This window comes from Molossus molossus, unplaced genomic scaffold (assembly GCF_014108415.1).
Source record: "Molossus molossus isolate mMolMol1 unplaced genomic scaffold, mMolMol1.p scaffold_m16_p_6, whole genome shotgun sequence".
NCBI lineage: Eukaryota > Metazoa > Chordata > Mammalia > Chiroptera > Molossidae > Molossus > Molossus molossus.
The window spans coordinates 2,622,423-2,639,525 of record NW_023425399.1 but is presented as its reverse complement, the minus strand read 5'-3'; the positions used below and the strand labels follow the sequence as shown (position 1 = coordinate 2,639,525).

The 17,103-nt window shown below is 54.0% G+C and overlaps 1 protein-coding gene across 1 annotated transcript in view; it reads left to right on the top strand.

Moving 5' to 3' along the window:
* The window catches only part of ZNF831 (zinc finger protein 831), a 79,628-nt gene extending 70,560 nt beyond the window's left edge, over window positions 1–9,068 (top strand). The window contains exons 6-7 of the mRNA XM_036244649.1: window positions 6,253–6,413; window positions 6,730–9,068. Of these exons, the coding sequence (XP_036100542.1) occupies window positions 6,253–6,413; window positions 6,730–6,752 (184 nt within the window). The 3' untranslated portion in view covers window positions 6,753–9,068. The remainder of the gene's footprint in view (window positions 1–6,252; window positions 6,414–6,729) is intronic.
* Window positions 9,069–17,103: the final 8,035 nt, after the last annotated feature.

The window sequence follows — 17,103 nt, the reverse complement described above, 5'->3', positions numbered from 1 at the left end:
GCTGAGCGCTGCCTGCAGCGGCTGGGGACCCCGCAGTGTGTGGCTGCCACCTCTGTCCACCGCGTCCTTCAGTCCTCTCCGCTCTCGCCGGGCCGGCCACCTGAGCTCGGCCCCTTTCTCACGGGAAGGCTCCCGAGAGCTGGGGGCCGGGAGGGGCTTCTCTCTGCCCCACGGGGGTTAATGACTCCCCCATCCGGTCTCACTAGAATGAACAGAGAAATGCTAATTCTTCCCCTGAAGCGGTCCGCTGAGTCTCAGAGCTCCGGAATCGCCGGAACAGAGTCATTTCTCCTTCCCTTTCGGGTGTAAACCTCGAGGGAGATGAGACACCGGAGCAAGTGGATCAGTGAGGTCCCAGGGAAGAGGCCTGCACGGGCGGGTGTCGTCGAACCACCGTCCAGATGATGACGCCCACGTGGACCGGCTGCTTCGGTCTGGCCTCCGGTGCCCTCTCTTCGATCCCGTCCTTTTCTCGCCCGGGATCCATCATCCCGCTTCTGCTCTGTATTTGAAAGTCACGCCGGTGCCTCTGAACGCGGTGACAGCTTTCTCTTACAGAAACATGGCAGACACCGCTTTGCCCTCCGCGTGGCGCCGGGGAGCGCCCCTGTGGGGAGGGCGCTGTCCTGGCCGCCTTCCACCCAAGAGGTAGGAAGGAACACAGACTGGGGCAGCCACTGTGGGAAACTATGGTGCTACCTCAAGTGTGAAAAATGGAGCTGCCGTTTGACGCAGTGACCCCACTTCTAGGAATATACCCTAAGAAGCCTGAAACACCACAGAAAGAATATAGGTACCCCCATGTTCATAGCAGCACTATTTACAATAGCTAACATCTGGAAACATCCCAAGTGCCCATCAGTAGAAGAGTGGATAAAAAAGCTGTGGTACATATACACAATGGAGTACTACGCAGCTGTAAGAAAGAAAGATCTCTTATCCTTTGAGACGACATGGAGGGACCTGGAAAGTATTATCGTAAGTGAAACAAGCCAAGCAGAAAAAGACAAATACCACATGATCTCCCTTATATACGGACTATAATGAACATAACAGTCTGAGGAATAGGGTAGAACCAGAAACATGGAAGTGGGGTACAGACTGACAACCCCCAGAAGAGGGGGTGGAGGGGAGAGATAAGCCACAGAACTTATATGCATGAACAGTGGACATGAACAACAAAGCTGGGGACAGGGCAGGGAGGGAGGAGGAGGAGGTTGTCAATGGGGGAAAAAGGAGAAACATCTATAACAAAATAAATAAATAAACAAAAATAAACAAGAAAACAAACAAAAAAATAGAGAGGAGACGAAAACCACGAGGAAGACTGGTTTCTGAATAAAAGGTGTGTCCGATCACTGGGAGGCAGAGTCTTAGGACCGTGGAGAACCACCTGAAGCTGTCCTCGGTAGACGTATTTTTCGGGTCCCCTCTCGAGTCCCCCTCCGCCTGTGGAACTGATGCCGGAGGCCACCCACCGACCATCACCTCCTGATTGGAATCGGTGACCCCCAGCCCCCGCCGGACAGGGATGACGCCTCTTCCCTCCGTCCTTTGCCGGCAAACGTTTTCTTCTGCAGAAGCTCTGGAAACGCAAATGGTGGTGGGACGGTCGAAACAACGAATTCCCTTTCGGACGGCCAGTGGGATGTCCGGCATGCAGACACCGGAAGAGATGCTGCTTGGATAACGACACGGATGAATGATTCGGCCTGTCAGAGAGAAAACCAGCGAGCAGGGGCACCGTCGGGATGCGTTCACGGTGTGCGTGGTTGGACATGCGTCCGTCGGCGCAGGTGGGGTCGGCCCAGTGTCACCATCTCAGGGTGCCCGTTGCCTTTTATTTACTACATTTGCTCGGTGACATGTTTGCGCAATTATTATTATTTTTTAAATAATAATAATTAGTTGTTTTTTTTTAAAATTGATTTTAGAGAGAGAGGAAGGGAGAAGGAGAGAGAGATAGAAGCATCGATGAGAGAGAACATCGACTGGCCCCCTCCTGCATGCCCCCCACTGGGGATGGGCCCACAACCTGGGCATGTGCCCTGACCGGGAATTGCACCGGCGACCTCTTGGTGCAGGGTCGATGTCAACCACTGAGCCACACCGGCCGGGCATTTTTGCGCAGTGATTTGAGGACTGAACCTCTCCCCCATCGGACTGTAACTTCCATGCGTGTCTGTGTTGTTTGCCCCGAACATGTGGCCACGCTCAGCACAGGTCTCAGCCCAGAGCATCGGCTGTGCTGAGCCCTCAGCAAGCATGGTCTCAAGAAGTATTTACGTGCCGTTATACGGGCTCCAAAAAATACGGGTTCAGAACAAAGACGGGCTTGACAAACGTTTGAATACACGAGCCAGTCACTGCCCACACAGTCATGGTTTGCGGAGTTCTGCTCACCTCTCCTTGAATAATTGCAAATTACATGTCAGGGATGCTTCTAAACAATTTACTCTCCCGTCAGCTGATAGGAGATGACGCCCGCGTCCTTGTTTAGATTAGACGTGCCACGTGTTTCGGGGCCGATCGCGTGGACACGTGTTTATCCTTGTAACTCGGTCTCTGGCCTGCAGATCAACGGGGTTCTCGGTGTATTGGGGTAACTGAAAGGAATGTATCGAATTACTTACATTTTCAGAGAATGATATTAGAGTCATGTTGTCTATTAGCATGTTAATCAGGCCCGAGAATTAGACAGCGGGCAGCGGGTTTGTCTAAGCCACGGCGGAAGCTCCTCAGTGGTGTCTCTTGACCGTTCCCTTTCTAGTTGTGTCAGTTTCTTCTAGGCCAGCGGTTCTCAACCTTCCTGATGCCGCGACCCTTTCATCCAGCTCCTCGTGTTGTGCTGACCCCCAACCATCAAGTTATTTTCGTTGCTACTTCGTAACTGTAATTTTGCCACTGTTACGTCTTAGGCGACCCCTGTGAAAGGGTCGTTCGACCCTCAAGGGGTCGCGACCCACAGGGTGAGAACCGCCGAAGCCTTTTCCAGATGAAACATGGTACTGTGCGTTGAGCAGTCTCTTCCTCTCCAGACGCGGTTGGGCAATGATTCCTGAGCAAAACTATTGAAAACGCAGCTTTGATCAGGGAGGGCAGCCGCTGAGCTGGGTGGGGGGCGGGGAGGGATCGCGTGGCGTGCACACTGGGACCCTGAAGGTGGGGCGTGGTGCAGGAACCCGGGACTTCTGAGAGGCGGGAAGGGTCCTATGCGCTGCACAAACCCAGGTGCCTGAACGTGTGGCCGGGGCGAGACCGGCTTCTCGGGAAGGGCCATTCTCCGAAAAGCAAGTGGGCATCGTTCTCCAATCACCCAGATTTGTTTACCACGCCGCAGGGACGTTGTGTGGGCACTGTCTCCCGCAACCGTCACAGATAACTCACTGTTCTCGGGGGCGGCAGGCTGGGGGCAGCTGGGGTGGGCGAGTCTGCTCCCCCGCTTCCCCCGGTGAGTCAGCAGCTATCGGCCCGACGGGCGCGTGACCTTTCCGTGGGGCTGAGGAACCCAAACAACCTGTCGAGGAGACATCGGGCCGATCTGATTTTCTCCTCCACCCTAATCGGTTTTACCCGGCGGAATTGAATGAATTGTCTGGTTGTGTTGTCACCCTGGGGGCTCAGCTCAATCCACTTAGAAGGCGAAGAGGCGTCTGGCAAACCGTGGGGCTGTGGACACGTTTATCACCATCACCAGCTTCTGGTGATGTTTCAAGGGTGGCGGTGGAAATGCCCTCGACCCGTCCGCTTTCACTCACTCGACTTCCGCCGCCCCAGCCAGGCCATGTCGTCTGGCCCAGACCACCCCGGGAACCTTGGGACTGGTTTCCCCGCCTCTACCCCTCTTTCCGGAAACCTGGTCTCCGAATAGCAGCAGCCTGCGTCTTCGGAAGGCGTGGGACCCCACTGAAAACGCAGTTTCTTCCCACTGACCAAGACCTAAACCCTTCCCCAGCGCCTGCCCACACCCTGTGAGGTCTGAGCCCGGGGCTCCCCACCTTCCTCGGGCCCTGCCCCGCTCAGCACCCTCCTTCCATGATGGCTTCTCATGAGGTCCCTAGTCCCCAAGCTCCTCCCGCCCCAGGGCCCTGGCACCTGCTCCTCCCTTGTCTGGGATGGCTTTGTGTGGGGTTCTCCTCAACCTCCAGACCTCGGGTCCCCTTCAGGCGTCACCTTCTCGGAGAGGCCTTCTCTGTCGAGGGAACGGTCACCCCCCTCACCCCTCTCTGTGATGCGGTGTTGCTCTGCTGTGGCACTGTGATCATGACCCTCTGTAGTGCTCTCTTCCCGTTTGTTGTCACAGTCTCCATCGTAGCCTCTTCTTCTTCGTTACTGTCTGAGGTTTGTTTCCTCCGTGACCCCCGTCCAACCCGAGCTGTCTGCCGGTGCTCGGTCTGTCCTCTGCCGCTGGACAGGCGCTCCTGAGGGCACCTCTGGGGGTCTCCATGCTCAGGGCTAAGCGTCCTGTCGGGGTCACGGAAGGGACCGGGGGGTGTGAGCCGGTGGGCGGATGCCGAAGGCCTGGCTCTGTCATTGGACATCCCGACACACAGGTGCCTGGGAGACGGGGGGAGGGACAGGCATTGTTCCCGGACCCCGCACTTTTCTGGGGGTTCTCAGAGCTGGTTTGGGAAGCTCCCTGAGATGGAAGAAGTAGGTCTGGCCATGCCAGTTCCGCTGTTGGGGCAATGGCCCACGGACCTCGGGGTTGCAGGTTGGATGCCCTCCCGGTCAAGGCCAGGTGCCCGGGTTGCAGGTTCGATGCTGGGACCTGGTTGGGGTCGTGCAAGAGGCAACCCATCAATGTGTCTCTCTCACATCGACGTTGCTCTCGCTCCCTCCCTCCCTCTCCTCTCTCTAAAAATCAATGGAAAAACCTCCCCGGGTGAAGATGAACAAAACAAAAGAAAGAAACAAACAAACAAACAAACAAACAGGTCTGTCCTTTTGGTTCACGATGGAGGACGAAACACCTTCGTTTACCTCCACTCTCCTCTGAGGAGTTCGTCAGAGGATTTCGTCAGAAATGTGTTTGTGAGGTGCCGGCCCCCAGGAACCCTGACAGGGAAACTGAGGCCACAGTTGTGGGGACCGCACCCCAGGGGCCGAGAGCCACCGACGTGGCCGAAGAGGGCCTGGTCCTGCTGTAACAGTGGGGACCTCAAAACACCAGCACTCCTGGTGCCAGGTGGGGCGGAGCACGAGAGAGCCCACACCTCCACCCACCCCTGCTCCTCACAGTGGGGCCCCTTCCTGCCCCCCAGCAGGATGCCAGGACTCGGTCCTGGAGTGGGTACAAGAGGCTGGGGGACACCAGACGCAGTTTATTGAGCCGGGAGAGGGGGGGCCTGTGCGGCAATGACCTGAGGGAGGGGCGCAGGGGCGCCTGTGCGGCAATGACCCAAGGGAGGGGCACAGGGGGGCCTGTGCGGCAATGACCCAAGGGAGGGGCACAGGGGAAGAGGGTAAAGTGGGGACACATGGTGATGGAAGGGGCCTTGACTGTGGGTAATGAACACACAATCCAGTGTACAGATAACGTATCATAGAATTGTACACTTGCAACGTACCTAATTTCATTAACTAATGTCACCCCGATACATTCAATAAAAATTTTTTTTTTGAAAAACTTTAGGAAAAAAAAAAAAGAAAGTTTCACGTTTCATGAGAGCTCTTTCTAGGAAAAGGAGACCTTAGGCCACTGGGAAAGAGATTGGAGGGTAATTTTAGTAATAAGTCCATTGGAAAAAAAAACTCAGCAAAAGAAAAAACCCAAGTCAGGACTAGCGCCAGGGAAAACCGTGTTGGCGAGCAAGGCTCGGGCATGGAGAGCACGTCCCGACACAGCGGGGCGAGCCTGCCTTCTTCTCCGCACGACCCCAACCGGGGCCAGGGACGAACCGCAACCGAGGTGCGTGCCCTTGACCAGAATCGAACCTGCAACTCAGTGGTCCGCGGGCCGATGCTCTAACCGCGGAGCCAAACTGGCCAGGGCACAAGGAAGCTTTTTAAAAACAGGTGTAATTGAGGGATCTTTCTGCCTCCGGGAGTGGTTTTGCCCCTTCTTGCCTCCTCTTAGCAGGTTTGACCTTGGGGATGGGTCCAAGGTCAGCTGACTTCCCATCGGCGCCGTGTGGGAGGAGGGCTCATGAGCTCAGGGCTGGTCCCACAGATGCAGGTAAACTGCTAGGACGTGACTGTTTGCTGACTTTATGGCGTCAGGTGCGTATACATGTGCTTCCCCGCTTTTAGGGCTACGTCTGCAAGGAGAGCCGCCGCGTGCCACCCCGGCTTCTCGCGGCTGTGGGACTGGCGAGGAGGAGGAGGAGGAGGACCGAAGACCAATGGCAGAGGGCAGCTGTCCCGGCGCAAGTCCCAGGACGGTCAGGGAAAGGCGTGCGTGGCCCCTGAAGGTGGGGACTGGGACGGGGTGGTCTCCGCCTCTCCGTTGTCCAGATTTACGGCCCCCCCTCCCCTGCTGCTGTTTGGTGTGCTCGGGACTGGCTGGGTAACACGCATGGCAGTCCTGTCTGCCGACTGTGTCGACAGGGACCCTGACTCGCCCCGATTAGTTACTGACGGGGACCCACGGAGACGTGCTGTGGATGTTCACCCTCGGTAGAGAACCTTTAAGACTCGGGACCTTGTTTTCGGGAGGACGTGTTTCTGACCATGAGGGTCTTCCGATTCATCTCCCGCCCCATTACTCTCCTTTGCGCTTTGTTACAGGGTCTCCTTCCGTCGGCCGGTGAGCATGGCGACGGTCATCCTCAGAGCACCGTGGTCGGGCCAGGATGGTCTCTGCCCGCCGACCACTGCATACAAGAGGCCAGCAACAGCCCTCTGTCGTGTGGCAAAGGTCTCGGCGTGGGGCTGCCCGAGACTCAGCGGCTGCCCTTCCAGGGGCAAGTAGATCCCAAACCATGTGCTCTCTCGAATGCTCGAGAACCGTCATCCTCGGAATCCAAAGGACGGTCTCCTGGCCATGACGTCGCTATGTCCGTGTCTGCCGTGGGTCCTTCCCTGGGGGCGGGAGGAGGTCCCACAGCCCTGGGAACTCCGGGCGCAGAGCCCCAAGACCACGGCAGAGTTGCAGGGGGGCCTCAGACCCAGAGCTCCCTGGACAGAAAAGCTGTAGCCATAGCCCAAGGCACGTCACCGTCACCGTCGCCAGGGAAACCTTCCCTTGGGCAAAGACCCCCAGGTTCGGTCCCACTGAGGTCACCTAGAAAAGCTCATCTTGAAATACCAGCTTCGGGACCAGGTCCAGCTAGTTCTCCCCAAGAGGAAGGGATGCCCAAGTCACCTTTCCCTCCCGGGGGGCCACAGGGGTGTGGGCAAGTCCCTGTCCCCTGCCCTCCCCTGGGAAAGGACCGTGAGGAATGTCAAGAATCTGGATCAGTGGCTCTGAAGGACGGCGCGGTCCCCTCTGCAGCCAAAGGCTCTACCCCTGAGCTATACCCCCGAGGTGCGGTCCCCTCTGAGCTGGGGCAGCCCATGGAAGTCCCAGAAGCCCCGGCGAAAGCCACGAAGAGGAGGAGTTTGGAAGGAATGAGGAAGCAAACCCGAGTGGAGTTCAGCGACACCAGCAGTGACGACGAAGACCGGCTGGTGATAGAGATCTGACGCCCGGCGCCAGGGGCCGTCTCCGCTCAGACTGGCGAGGCCCCCCCGGGAGACACTGCCAGGCCGGCAGGACCCCCCAGCTCTGGCCACGAAGCACCGAAGGGTTGGGAAAGCCGTTCGGGTTTTTTCCAAGACATCCCCCACAAATCCAAACCCGGGGCTCAGCCTCAGCCTTCCCCAGCTCCCCTGGGCCCACCCCGCTGGTGTTCATGGGGTGCCAGGCGGGGCAAAGGGGGGTGTGCAGCAAAATCTAAGAATGCGCGACACAGCGGCGGTGGCTGCCTCCCAGGGCATCCTCTGCTCCCCCTAACGTGGCATCAACCACGACAGCCACGTGTTATCGACAAGTGCACCCCATAGAGTCCAGGCAGCCAACATCCTCGTCGGTAAACTGAGGCTGAGCACCCGCAGGTTAACTGGGGGACGGGGCATGAACGGGGCACCACGTTACTCCTGTTTATTCTGGAGACGCACTTCAGAGTCATTCAAAAGCTGAAGTTTGGTCAGAAGGACCCTCCTCCTTCGCCGAAGCTGTAAATATCCTTCCAAGTGCGCGTGATCCGGTGAGACGCTGCTGATCAGTCGGTGTCGCCCACACCGCCGACGCGTGCGTGTGATTCCCTGACACACGCGCGTCTTGTGGCTGGCGCTCCTGCTGCCGAGACCTCTGAAACTTGTTCTCCCCAACCCTGGCGAAGGAACGTCACGCGGAAAGTTAACAGAACACTCTGGAATGAGTCATTATTGGGAGGGGGGAAATTCACTTATTTCCCTCCGTTCTCTCTGTCATGGTGTGCTCTGAGCAATTTCAATTAGAGGGTTACATCTTAGTAATCTCTGCAGCTTCAACCGATGCCTGCTCGTCGTGATGGGGGTCTTTCGGTTCCCTCCCAGAGCTTCAAGGATACAAAACTAATTGGGGTTTTGACGCTGTTGTACATCTCAGTAATTTTATTTGGGGGGCTTGGTGTTACTTTGCTGTCAAATTGAATCAGCCTCTGTATTGTGCCAGTCAGAACAGCACAGGGAAAAAGAAAATCCGGCGTATTCCAAGCCAGTGCACCCGGCGCAGAACAAAATAGCTGGGATACGTCCCCCAACTCAGTGCTCAGCCCCGGACGCCCGCCTTCCTGCCCTTCTCCGTACGTGGGGGAGGAAGGACTTACGGACATACAGTGCTGCATTTCGATAACGTTTTATACTTGTTTTTGGTATGGTTTTGTACAACCCGAAATTTATAGCTCAGCTCTTTTGGCTTCAATTTGTTGTAACGATGTCCCCGTGTCATCTTGCACGTCCAAGGCAGCGACGGCACCTCTCTCCCGGGGCACGCGCTTCGACACTCCCGGTACTGAGGATGGGCCCGTTTCAAGGAACTTCATGTGGGTTTTCCAGGGATGGGGTTCTTTTTAAAAAAATAATTTTTATTTATTGATTTTAGAGAGGAGAGAGAGATAGAAACATCAATGAGAAAGAACATCAACTGGCCGCCTCCTGCACGCCCCCCACTGGGGATCGGGCCCACAACCTGGGCATGTGCCCTGACCGGGAATTGAACCGGAGACCTCTTGGTGCAGGGTCGACGCTCAGCCACTGAGCCCCACCGGCCGGGCTATCGGGGGCCTGATGGAACACCTGAATGCGGGGCCGCTTCCCCTGTCCACCCAGCAGTGCTTGCGGTCACCTCCTGGGAGCTCCTGACCCCCACGTGGCTTCCGGCCGGCCGAGGCCAATGTGAGAAGGGAGGGGAGAGGACGTCAGGTACTTACTTCCTGTGCTTTCTGAACCAAACAAAAGTGACGCAGCAATTCTCTGCCGTGGCCTGTGCTACCCGGGGGAGAGGCCGCCTGGGAAAGCGGTCTTAGGGCGAAGAGGGGAAGAGTCAAGGCTGGACACTGCCCTGAGCCACTGGAAGATCCTGGTGAAGGCACCTCCTCTCTCTGTGCCTCAGTTTCTCCGACGGAGAATGAGAAAGTTGGGCGAGGCGAGCGGAACGTGTGTCCGGGTCCGTCCTCGGGAGGGATGCGTGAGTCACCCTCTTCTTCCCACGGGAGGTCTTGGTGGACTTGGGGTGGTCTCCAGGGGCAGGGGTTCTACACCAGCTGTTTCCACGAAGAATGCGAGCTCAGAAGGGTGCTACCTATTTTTCCCTAGGGTTCCAGATTTGGGGGTGCGCTCACCCAGTTTATCAGTGTTGGTTCATAATTCAGAAGTTAAAGGCAAAAGCAGAACACGACTGAGTGAGTGGGACACAACACGTCTGTAGGCGGAACCGGCCACCTTGTCTTGGGAGGCGCTGATCAGGGGGAGAAAGTGATCCCCCAGATCCTTTGCTCCTGGGTGGCTGCCGAGTGGCCATCTGGTCCACCACGCTTAAGGTAGCAAGTCATTGTCCTCAGTGGCTAGTCCCCACCACTGTTGGCGACCACATGCCAACTAGATTAAATATAGCAGAACGTCAAGTTCACCTCCAACTCCCTGTGTCTCTCTTACAAGGCAAGCAGGTTGACAAAGCATCCGATCTCAGCTGGTCACTTAGCAGGTGACTGATGAAAAGTAAAGGGTACCTAACTCTATAGCAACAGGAATTTGTGCAAAGCTTTCTTCCAGTGTCTTCAAACCAACCAACCAACCCCAAAACGTATTTTGAATGACCCTAGAGGAGTTGGCTATTGAAAATCATCCTAAAGATTATTATTATTTTTTTGACGTGAAGAATACTTTTATGAAGCAGCAGTCTCTGATTTTTATAAATCTTAATTTCCAATGGGTTTTCTTAAAGTAGAATGCATTTCTAGAGGTATTTTTTTTTTTTTTAAGGATAACCTCCGTGACCTATATAACCCAGTTTGTGTTACTAAAAATAAAATTTCAGAATTAGCGACTGATCACTGCTACAGTTTTATACTCTGCAAGTGAGTGACATGCGCTGGCTGAAGGAGAACTAATCTATCTTAGAACAGGGCCAAGCAGACTTTAAGATCACCCCCCGCCTCCATGCTATTAATTTATTGTAACTTAGTGTCTGAACCACTGGTGTTTCAACGTCGTCCACAGAAGACACCCAGGGGTGCTGCGTGAAAGATGACAAGGGGCACCCTGAATCCTTGGCGGTTTTCTTGGGGCAAAGTCGTACCATGACCCACGATGCTCAGGACTCACCACCGGGTTGAATGCTCCCATTGGACCCAAGCTTGTCCGGATCTCCCGTTAGAGATGCAAGTGGCAAAGAGGTCCCATGTCCCCCTTGGCAACCTATCCTGTTAAGGGACTCTCAAAGTCACGTGGTTTCGGATGGACAGCTGGAGGCATGATGGAGTACAACTCATCCATCCTGTTAGGTGGAACCTTTGAGATTCTGGATGAAGCCCACATCCGTTTCGCTCACAACCCGGCAGAACCTATGGTTCATTTGCCAAGGAGTACACACAAAGACGGGGGCAGGTGCCTCTGGATTTGAATCAAAACCCTGCTCATAGCATGGTGGGTATGTGAGGGCGAGGTGAGCCAGTGCCCCCTCGGATACTCCGCCGGGAGGGGTAGGCTTGCAGAGACGCTGGCGACCCGGCTCTTGGCATGAAGCTGAATGGTCTGCCGCCTCCTATCACGGTCTCCCCTTGACCTTTCGTTCCTTGGAATGACCACAGTCTTCATTCCCCACCCCCAGCACAGGTATTTGCATTTTGCACAAAATTGTCCTGGTGTGGGAGCTTTTCATAGTCAGGGAAACCATCACGGTCACTGGTGTGGGAGGCCATGCACCTCCACAGACCTACTTTAATTCGAGGAGGCGAAGACGCCTGTCTGGCTGGGGCCACACTCCCACCACTGCAGCAAAGGGCGTGTGTGTTTTTGCTCATTTCAGTGATTCCCGTAGTTCTTGTGAGGGAGGTGCTCCGGCTTTGGAAACACTACACTGTGCCACGCTTGAGCACCGATGCTCGTCCCGATCTTTCAGAACTCACTCAGCACGATGTCAGGGCCCAGAGGATACTGGGTGCCAGGTTTGTTCCCTGCACCATTTTTTAAAAAAATCCTCCCTCGAAGAGATTTTTTTCTATTAATTTTCAGATAGGGAGGGAGGGAGGGAGAGAGAGCGAAACATTGATGTGAGAGAGACACATCTATCGGTTGCCTCCCACATGACAGGCCCTGTACTAACATCCAGGGCCAGGGAACCGAATCGAGGTATGTGCCCTTGATCGGAATCAAACCCACAGCTCTTTGGTCCACAGGCCAACGCTGTCACCGCCGAGCCAAACTGGCCAGGGCTGCACCGTTCTCTTTACCTGTGCTTTGTACTTTTGTGGGAACATGTATCATTCGATCTGAAGAGGTACAGGAACCTTTGCGCATACGCTCACCGTGGGACAGAAGGGGCCAGGGAAAACAGTCCGTCTCTGTCCCTCAGAGCCCGAGAGGAGCCCGAGAGGAGGACTCAACCTCCCCTGTGCAGTAACTGTTCGGCACTTACTACCTATCGATTGTTCATAACCAGGGAAGCGATCGGCTTCTTGCAGGTTGAAACTTATTTCCTTCTTTATATGGCTAAATTATTTTGTTTTGATAAAAATAAAACGGAAACGGAAAATGTCCTGTGTGATTTGTTAACATTTCAACCGAACACACCACGAGCGATATCCTGTACGGGGTGGACGTCTGATCCTTCCCAAGCACTTGGTGTGCTGCCTGCCATGCTGGTGACGCATCCCGCTGAACCAAGGGCTCGGAGATAGCCATCGGTCACATCGTCTTCACTGTGTCCTTCTCCCACATGTCTCGTTTGCCACGGTCTGCCATGTTGGAGGGTTCATAACTTGGAAATGTAGCTAAACCCTGAAGCCACATGAGGGCACTATCTACAGTGCAATATTCCAGAACTTTCCCCCTTAGAGTTCTGGCTATTTAATAGTATTCATTAACAGAGAAACGCATCCTTAATTCAAAACAGTATCTCCTAACGAAGAGAACTCAGGTACTCTTTGTAAAGATAAGCAGACTTGTTTTACATACCAGCACAATATTCTGCTCTGTCTATACCTCTTGAAGCCTCTTGAAGTCCATGGAGACCCAATCTGTTGGGGAGAGAAAGTAGAAATGGGAACATGAAACAAATACACAAATTCATGGCTCTTAATCATGTTTTTGCTACCTCATCAGACTCTAACGGGAATAAATTAATCCATTATTCCCAAACTTCAGCCGTTTCAGAACCAGTGTAATGTCTTTTTGCCATTCGATGTCCACCTGCGGGTCTATTATTTGCTTAATACTTTTATTTAAATCATCTCAGTCTTAAAGAAGCTATTACAGTGATACCTCGGTTCTCGAACGCCTCGGATTTCGACCAAATCGGTATTCGACCAGGAGATTCGAGAAACTTTTGTCTTGGAATCCGAACAAATATTTGGAACTCGAACTTCTGAGATGAGCCGAGTTGAGCCGAATGGCGTTCATTCGGCCCAGCGCGCCCTGCTGGCGTCATCAGTGTGAGAGCAGAGAGAGAGTCACGCTTTGTGGAGAGGGTCACGCTTTACACTGAATTTAACCCTTAGACATACTGTACACTTTCATTTCTTGTTGAGACTTATGTTTTTCTACATATTATATACAAATTAGGCCAGTAAATAGGCATTTTCTGGGGCTTGGAACGAATTAATCCAGTTTCCATTATTTCCTATTGGGTTTCATTGCTTCGGTTCTTGAACAATTTGGTTCTCGACCGTCCTCCTGGAACGAATTATGTTCGAGAACCGAGGTATCACTGTATTTCCCTAAATAATATCTGTGAAATGTCAGCCTTAATTTAGTGCCCATGTGTATTTCCTGGTGTGCATTGAAATAAAATAAAACTATTAAGAATTGTAAATCCAGGTTCCAGCCAAACATCACCTATGAACTACCTGTAGTACATCCCCGCCCTTGGGGAGACTTGGAGTGAAATTAAAAGGTATACGCCTTGTTAGTTTCTCTAGTTACTTTAACTTCCTTAAGCACAGCCCTCTCTCTCCCCATTTTTTCTGTGAAGCAGTAGAACTGGTGACTAGAAGTAGGGTTTTAGGGTTATCAGACACATGTCCTCATTCAAACATCACAGGTGAGTTAATAACATTCCAAGTCAAAGGACTGTTGCATGTTTTAGGCTCAGGGAATAATCGTAGAATGTCTCGTGGCATAAACATCGACTTTTCTGTTCCGGTGTTTTGTTGGCTGGTTGGTGCGTACAAAATGACATACAGGAAACTTTAGGGATCCGTGTTCAGCCACAAGCAGTACCGTGAAGTCTACTGAAAGGCCAGCTTCCACCCGTCTGAATGTGCAGCAAATGGATTTGACTACTAACAACCGCGAAGGGCCACTCTGCCGTCTGCCGCTTGGTGACAGCCTGTTGGTCTCTGAGCCGTGAACCCAGAGGGACTTGCTCTGTGGTGTGAGACCTTTGTCTCCAGCTGTGACAAACACCTGCTCTGTCTCCCTCCGCTTCTGCCACGGCAAATTCAACCCCCGATCACGGAGCGTCCTGGCAGGAGTCCCTGTGATGTCGGCCCAGAAGGAGGTGGGCTGTTTTCCTGCATCAGTGCATACGTGAATGGGTTCCTACAGGGAATTGGGGCTTGTGTGTGTTGGAGATCCGATCTGGTTGCCTTCTGCGTGTGCATTGTGTGAAATGGGGTATAACTCGGCAGAAATGAGGCCTCATGACTCCATTGTAAATGAAAGGCCTAACAGGCAAGCTTATTTCTTCTCTTTAGTGGTGTTCCCATGAAACATGTCTACTCTAAGGACCGCTCCCCCCCCCCACACATGCACGTATGCACCCACACATGGCAGGCATGGAAGACCTGCTCGAAAAGTTCTCTTCTTGTTAAAGTACAGAACTGGGTGGCGTGGGGCCAGTGATCCAGGCAATGAGACAGCCACAGATATGACCCGAAAAGGGTCTGCTTGGAGGCAGGGCCTGCAGTGTCCTCCCCTTGGTGGTTTGGCACCTGGACCGGTGCCTGGCGCCGCGGGCGTGAGCTCACATTTGCTAACTAAAGGACGGAAGTGGCCCGCTGGGAGTAGGGAGAGGAAGGAACGAGTCTCCGATGAGTGTGGCCAGTCCCTGTCCTCATGGAGTCCACCTCAGCACCCAAGAGGAGCCAAGACATCGAGAGCAGGGTCTGTCCACCGGTTTCAGAATTTAGCGACGACTTTCCGTTGCTCGCCGTTCCGCCCGTTCGCCGGTGTTTACTGAGTGCTGAAGGGTGTCGCAGGCCCGTGGAGACACAGGAGGGAAAAAGACCTCCAGGGTTCCTGGCACTTTTACGTGGGGGGAGGGAGTGTCGAGTCATGAAGCAACCGGGCAAACAAAGGTGTAAAGAATATGATATCGGAGGGCACCAAGAGCCAAGAAAGCTTAGGGCACGTGGGAGAGACCCCTCATTCAAACAGGGGGTGAAAATAAACCTGCCTTTTGCTGGAACCAGTGAAGGAGACGTCATCCCGCACGTTAAGATCCTTCTCCTCCGCTTCAGCCAGGGACCTGAGCTCCTGTCCACGAAGCAGACGGTGCGGGGGTGTCTCACTACGGTTCTGCGTGCACATTCCTTCCTCTCTTGGCAGCTGTAATGAGCACCCATCAGCGCTTGCCCCGCCCTAGCACGGGGACCTGAGTCCTCCTGCACTAACACGCTCATTCCCAGGCACCCCACATGAGGGCCTCTTGGGTCCCACAGTGGCCAAGAAAGCCAGGTGGGCGCTTCTTCAGACCCATCTCCTCCAGAGGACCATCCAATCGGATGCCTCGATGCTTTCAATCCTGAATTATTTTTCTCAGGAAAGGTTGAGGTCACCCTTCCAGGCCGTGGTTCTCATAATGGGGGGTGAGGGGGGGGTGCGTTACCTCCCAGGGGGCCTTGGACAATGTATGAAGACAGTTTTGATTGTACAGCCCGGGTGAAGGGTGCTCTTGTAGGCAGAGGCCAGATGTCACTCGACATTGTGCGGTGCCCAGGACAGCCCCACGAAGAAGCATCCAGTCCACAAGGAGACAACATTCTTGCCACGACACGGCCGCGTTCTGTCTCCGAAATTTGTCATCATGTTCCGCTTTTCTTATGACGAGTGCCAAGGGGAACAATGCATTGTGTGAGGGTTTTCTGCGTCAGGGGCTCGAAACAAGCAATGGATTTCCAGTTAACTGGGGAGATTACCCCAAAAACGAAATCATCCAGACTATCCCAGCCCCCGAATGTCTTAGTTCATCAAGGTTGGGTTGTGTTTGTCTTGCAAAGAGGAAACTTGTCTCCTAAGACATTTAGACTCCAACAGCTGTGAGCGGGGTCCATGTGGTCTCATAATTGACGCGCTCGACTTTCCGTTCCGCGGGCAATTTGCAGGGATCACAAGCGCAGACAAAGGAGATGTGAACAGCCAGAGAGACATCACCAGAAAGGCTCTGGAAGACAAACACTTCACATCTTCAATTATAAGACAACCTGATGCAGACAGAGAATCAATTAATTTAAAAACCTCCTGCACAAAGGAAGTCATGGAAAAATACATCGCACGTAGCTGTCCCTTCGTGCTAAGCACAGTCTCATTATCCTTCCCTGGTTTAAATTCTCAGGGGGAGAGAAAGTGGGCAAGGGGAGAAGAAGCAGCTGCCATTGTTTCGGCAAACGTTTCCTGGGTACGGAGCTAACCCCAGGCCCCGGGCTGTACTTTCTTCTGTGACTTTTCCTGCTTCAACAACGACTTTCAATCACGCACAAGAAACTTCTAGATGTCCCATTGCTCATTCCAGCAGAGGTTCCAGAAAGACCGTTTCTTCTAAGGTTTTGGCCCCAACTGTTACGCTCCGACTTAGAACCTGAGTTTTCCCTCCTGGGAACCCGAGTTATAGGGGCTGGTTCACCCTGGGCGTGGGGAGCATCCGTTTGCAGAGAGAGGGCTTTGGGGGACGGGGGTCGATGAGAGCTTCTGGTTGGCGTCCCCCGGAGGCTGGCTCTGGAATGCAGCGCAGTGTGTGAGCGGTTTGTTGGGGCGGCCCTTGGGGTCCACACCTGTGGAAGAAGAACAGGGAGAGGGAGAGGTGGAGACTTAGTGAGGACAATGTCAGCACGGGCCAACCCAAGGGATGTGCTGGAGAAGGGGCTTGCCTTGGAGGAGGAGCCGGGCAGCGGAGGCCCATCCCGCAGGGACAATGGTCAAGGCTGCCTGCCAACAACACTCCCAGCAGCTGGGGCCCAGCCCTCCTCTTGCAGGAGCTAGGAGGTGCTTCACAGACTGCACTACCCCCAGGCTCCACTGGGGGCCCCCCGCCCCCCCTCCCTCCCTTCCTCCCTCCCTCCCTCCCTCTTTCCTCCTTCCTCCATCCAACCATTATTTATCGAGCATCTGCCATCTGCCAGATAGTACCCATTGTTTACTTACAATCTGATAAATGGTGACAAGGGACCCTATGAGGCAGAAAAGGGAAAATCATTGGGGGAA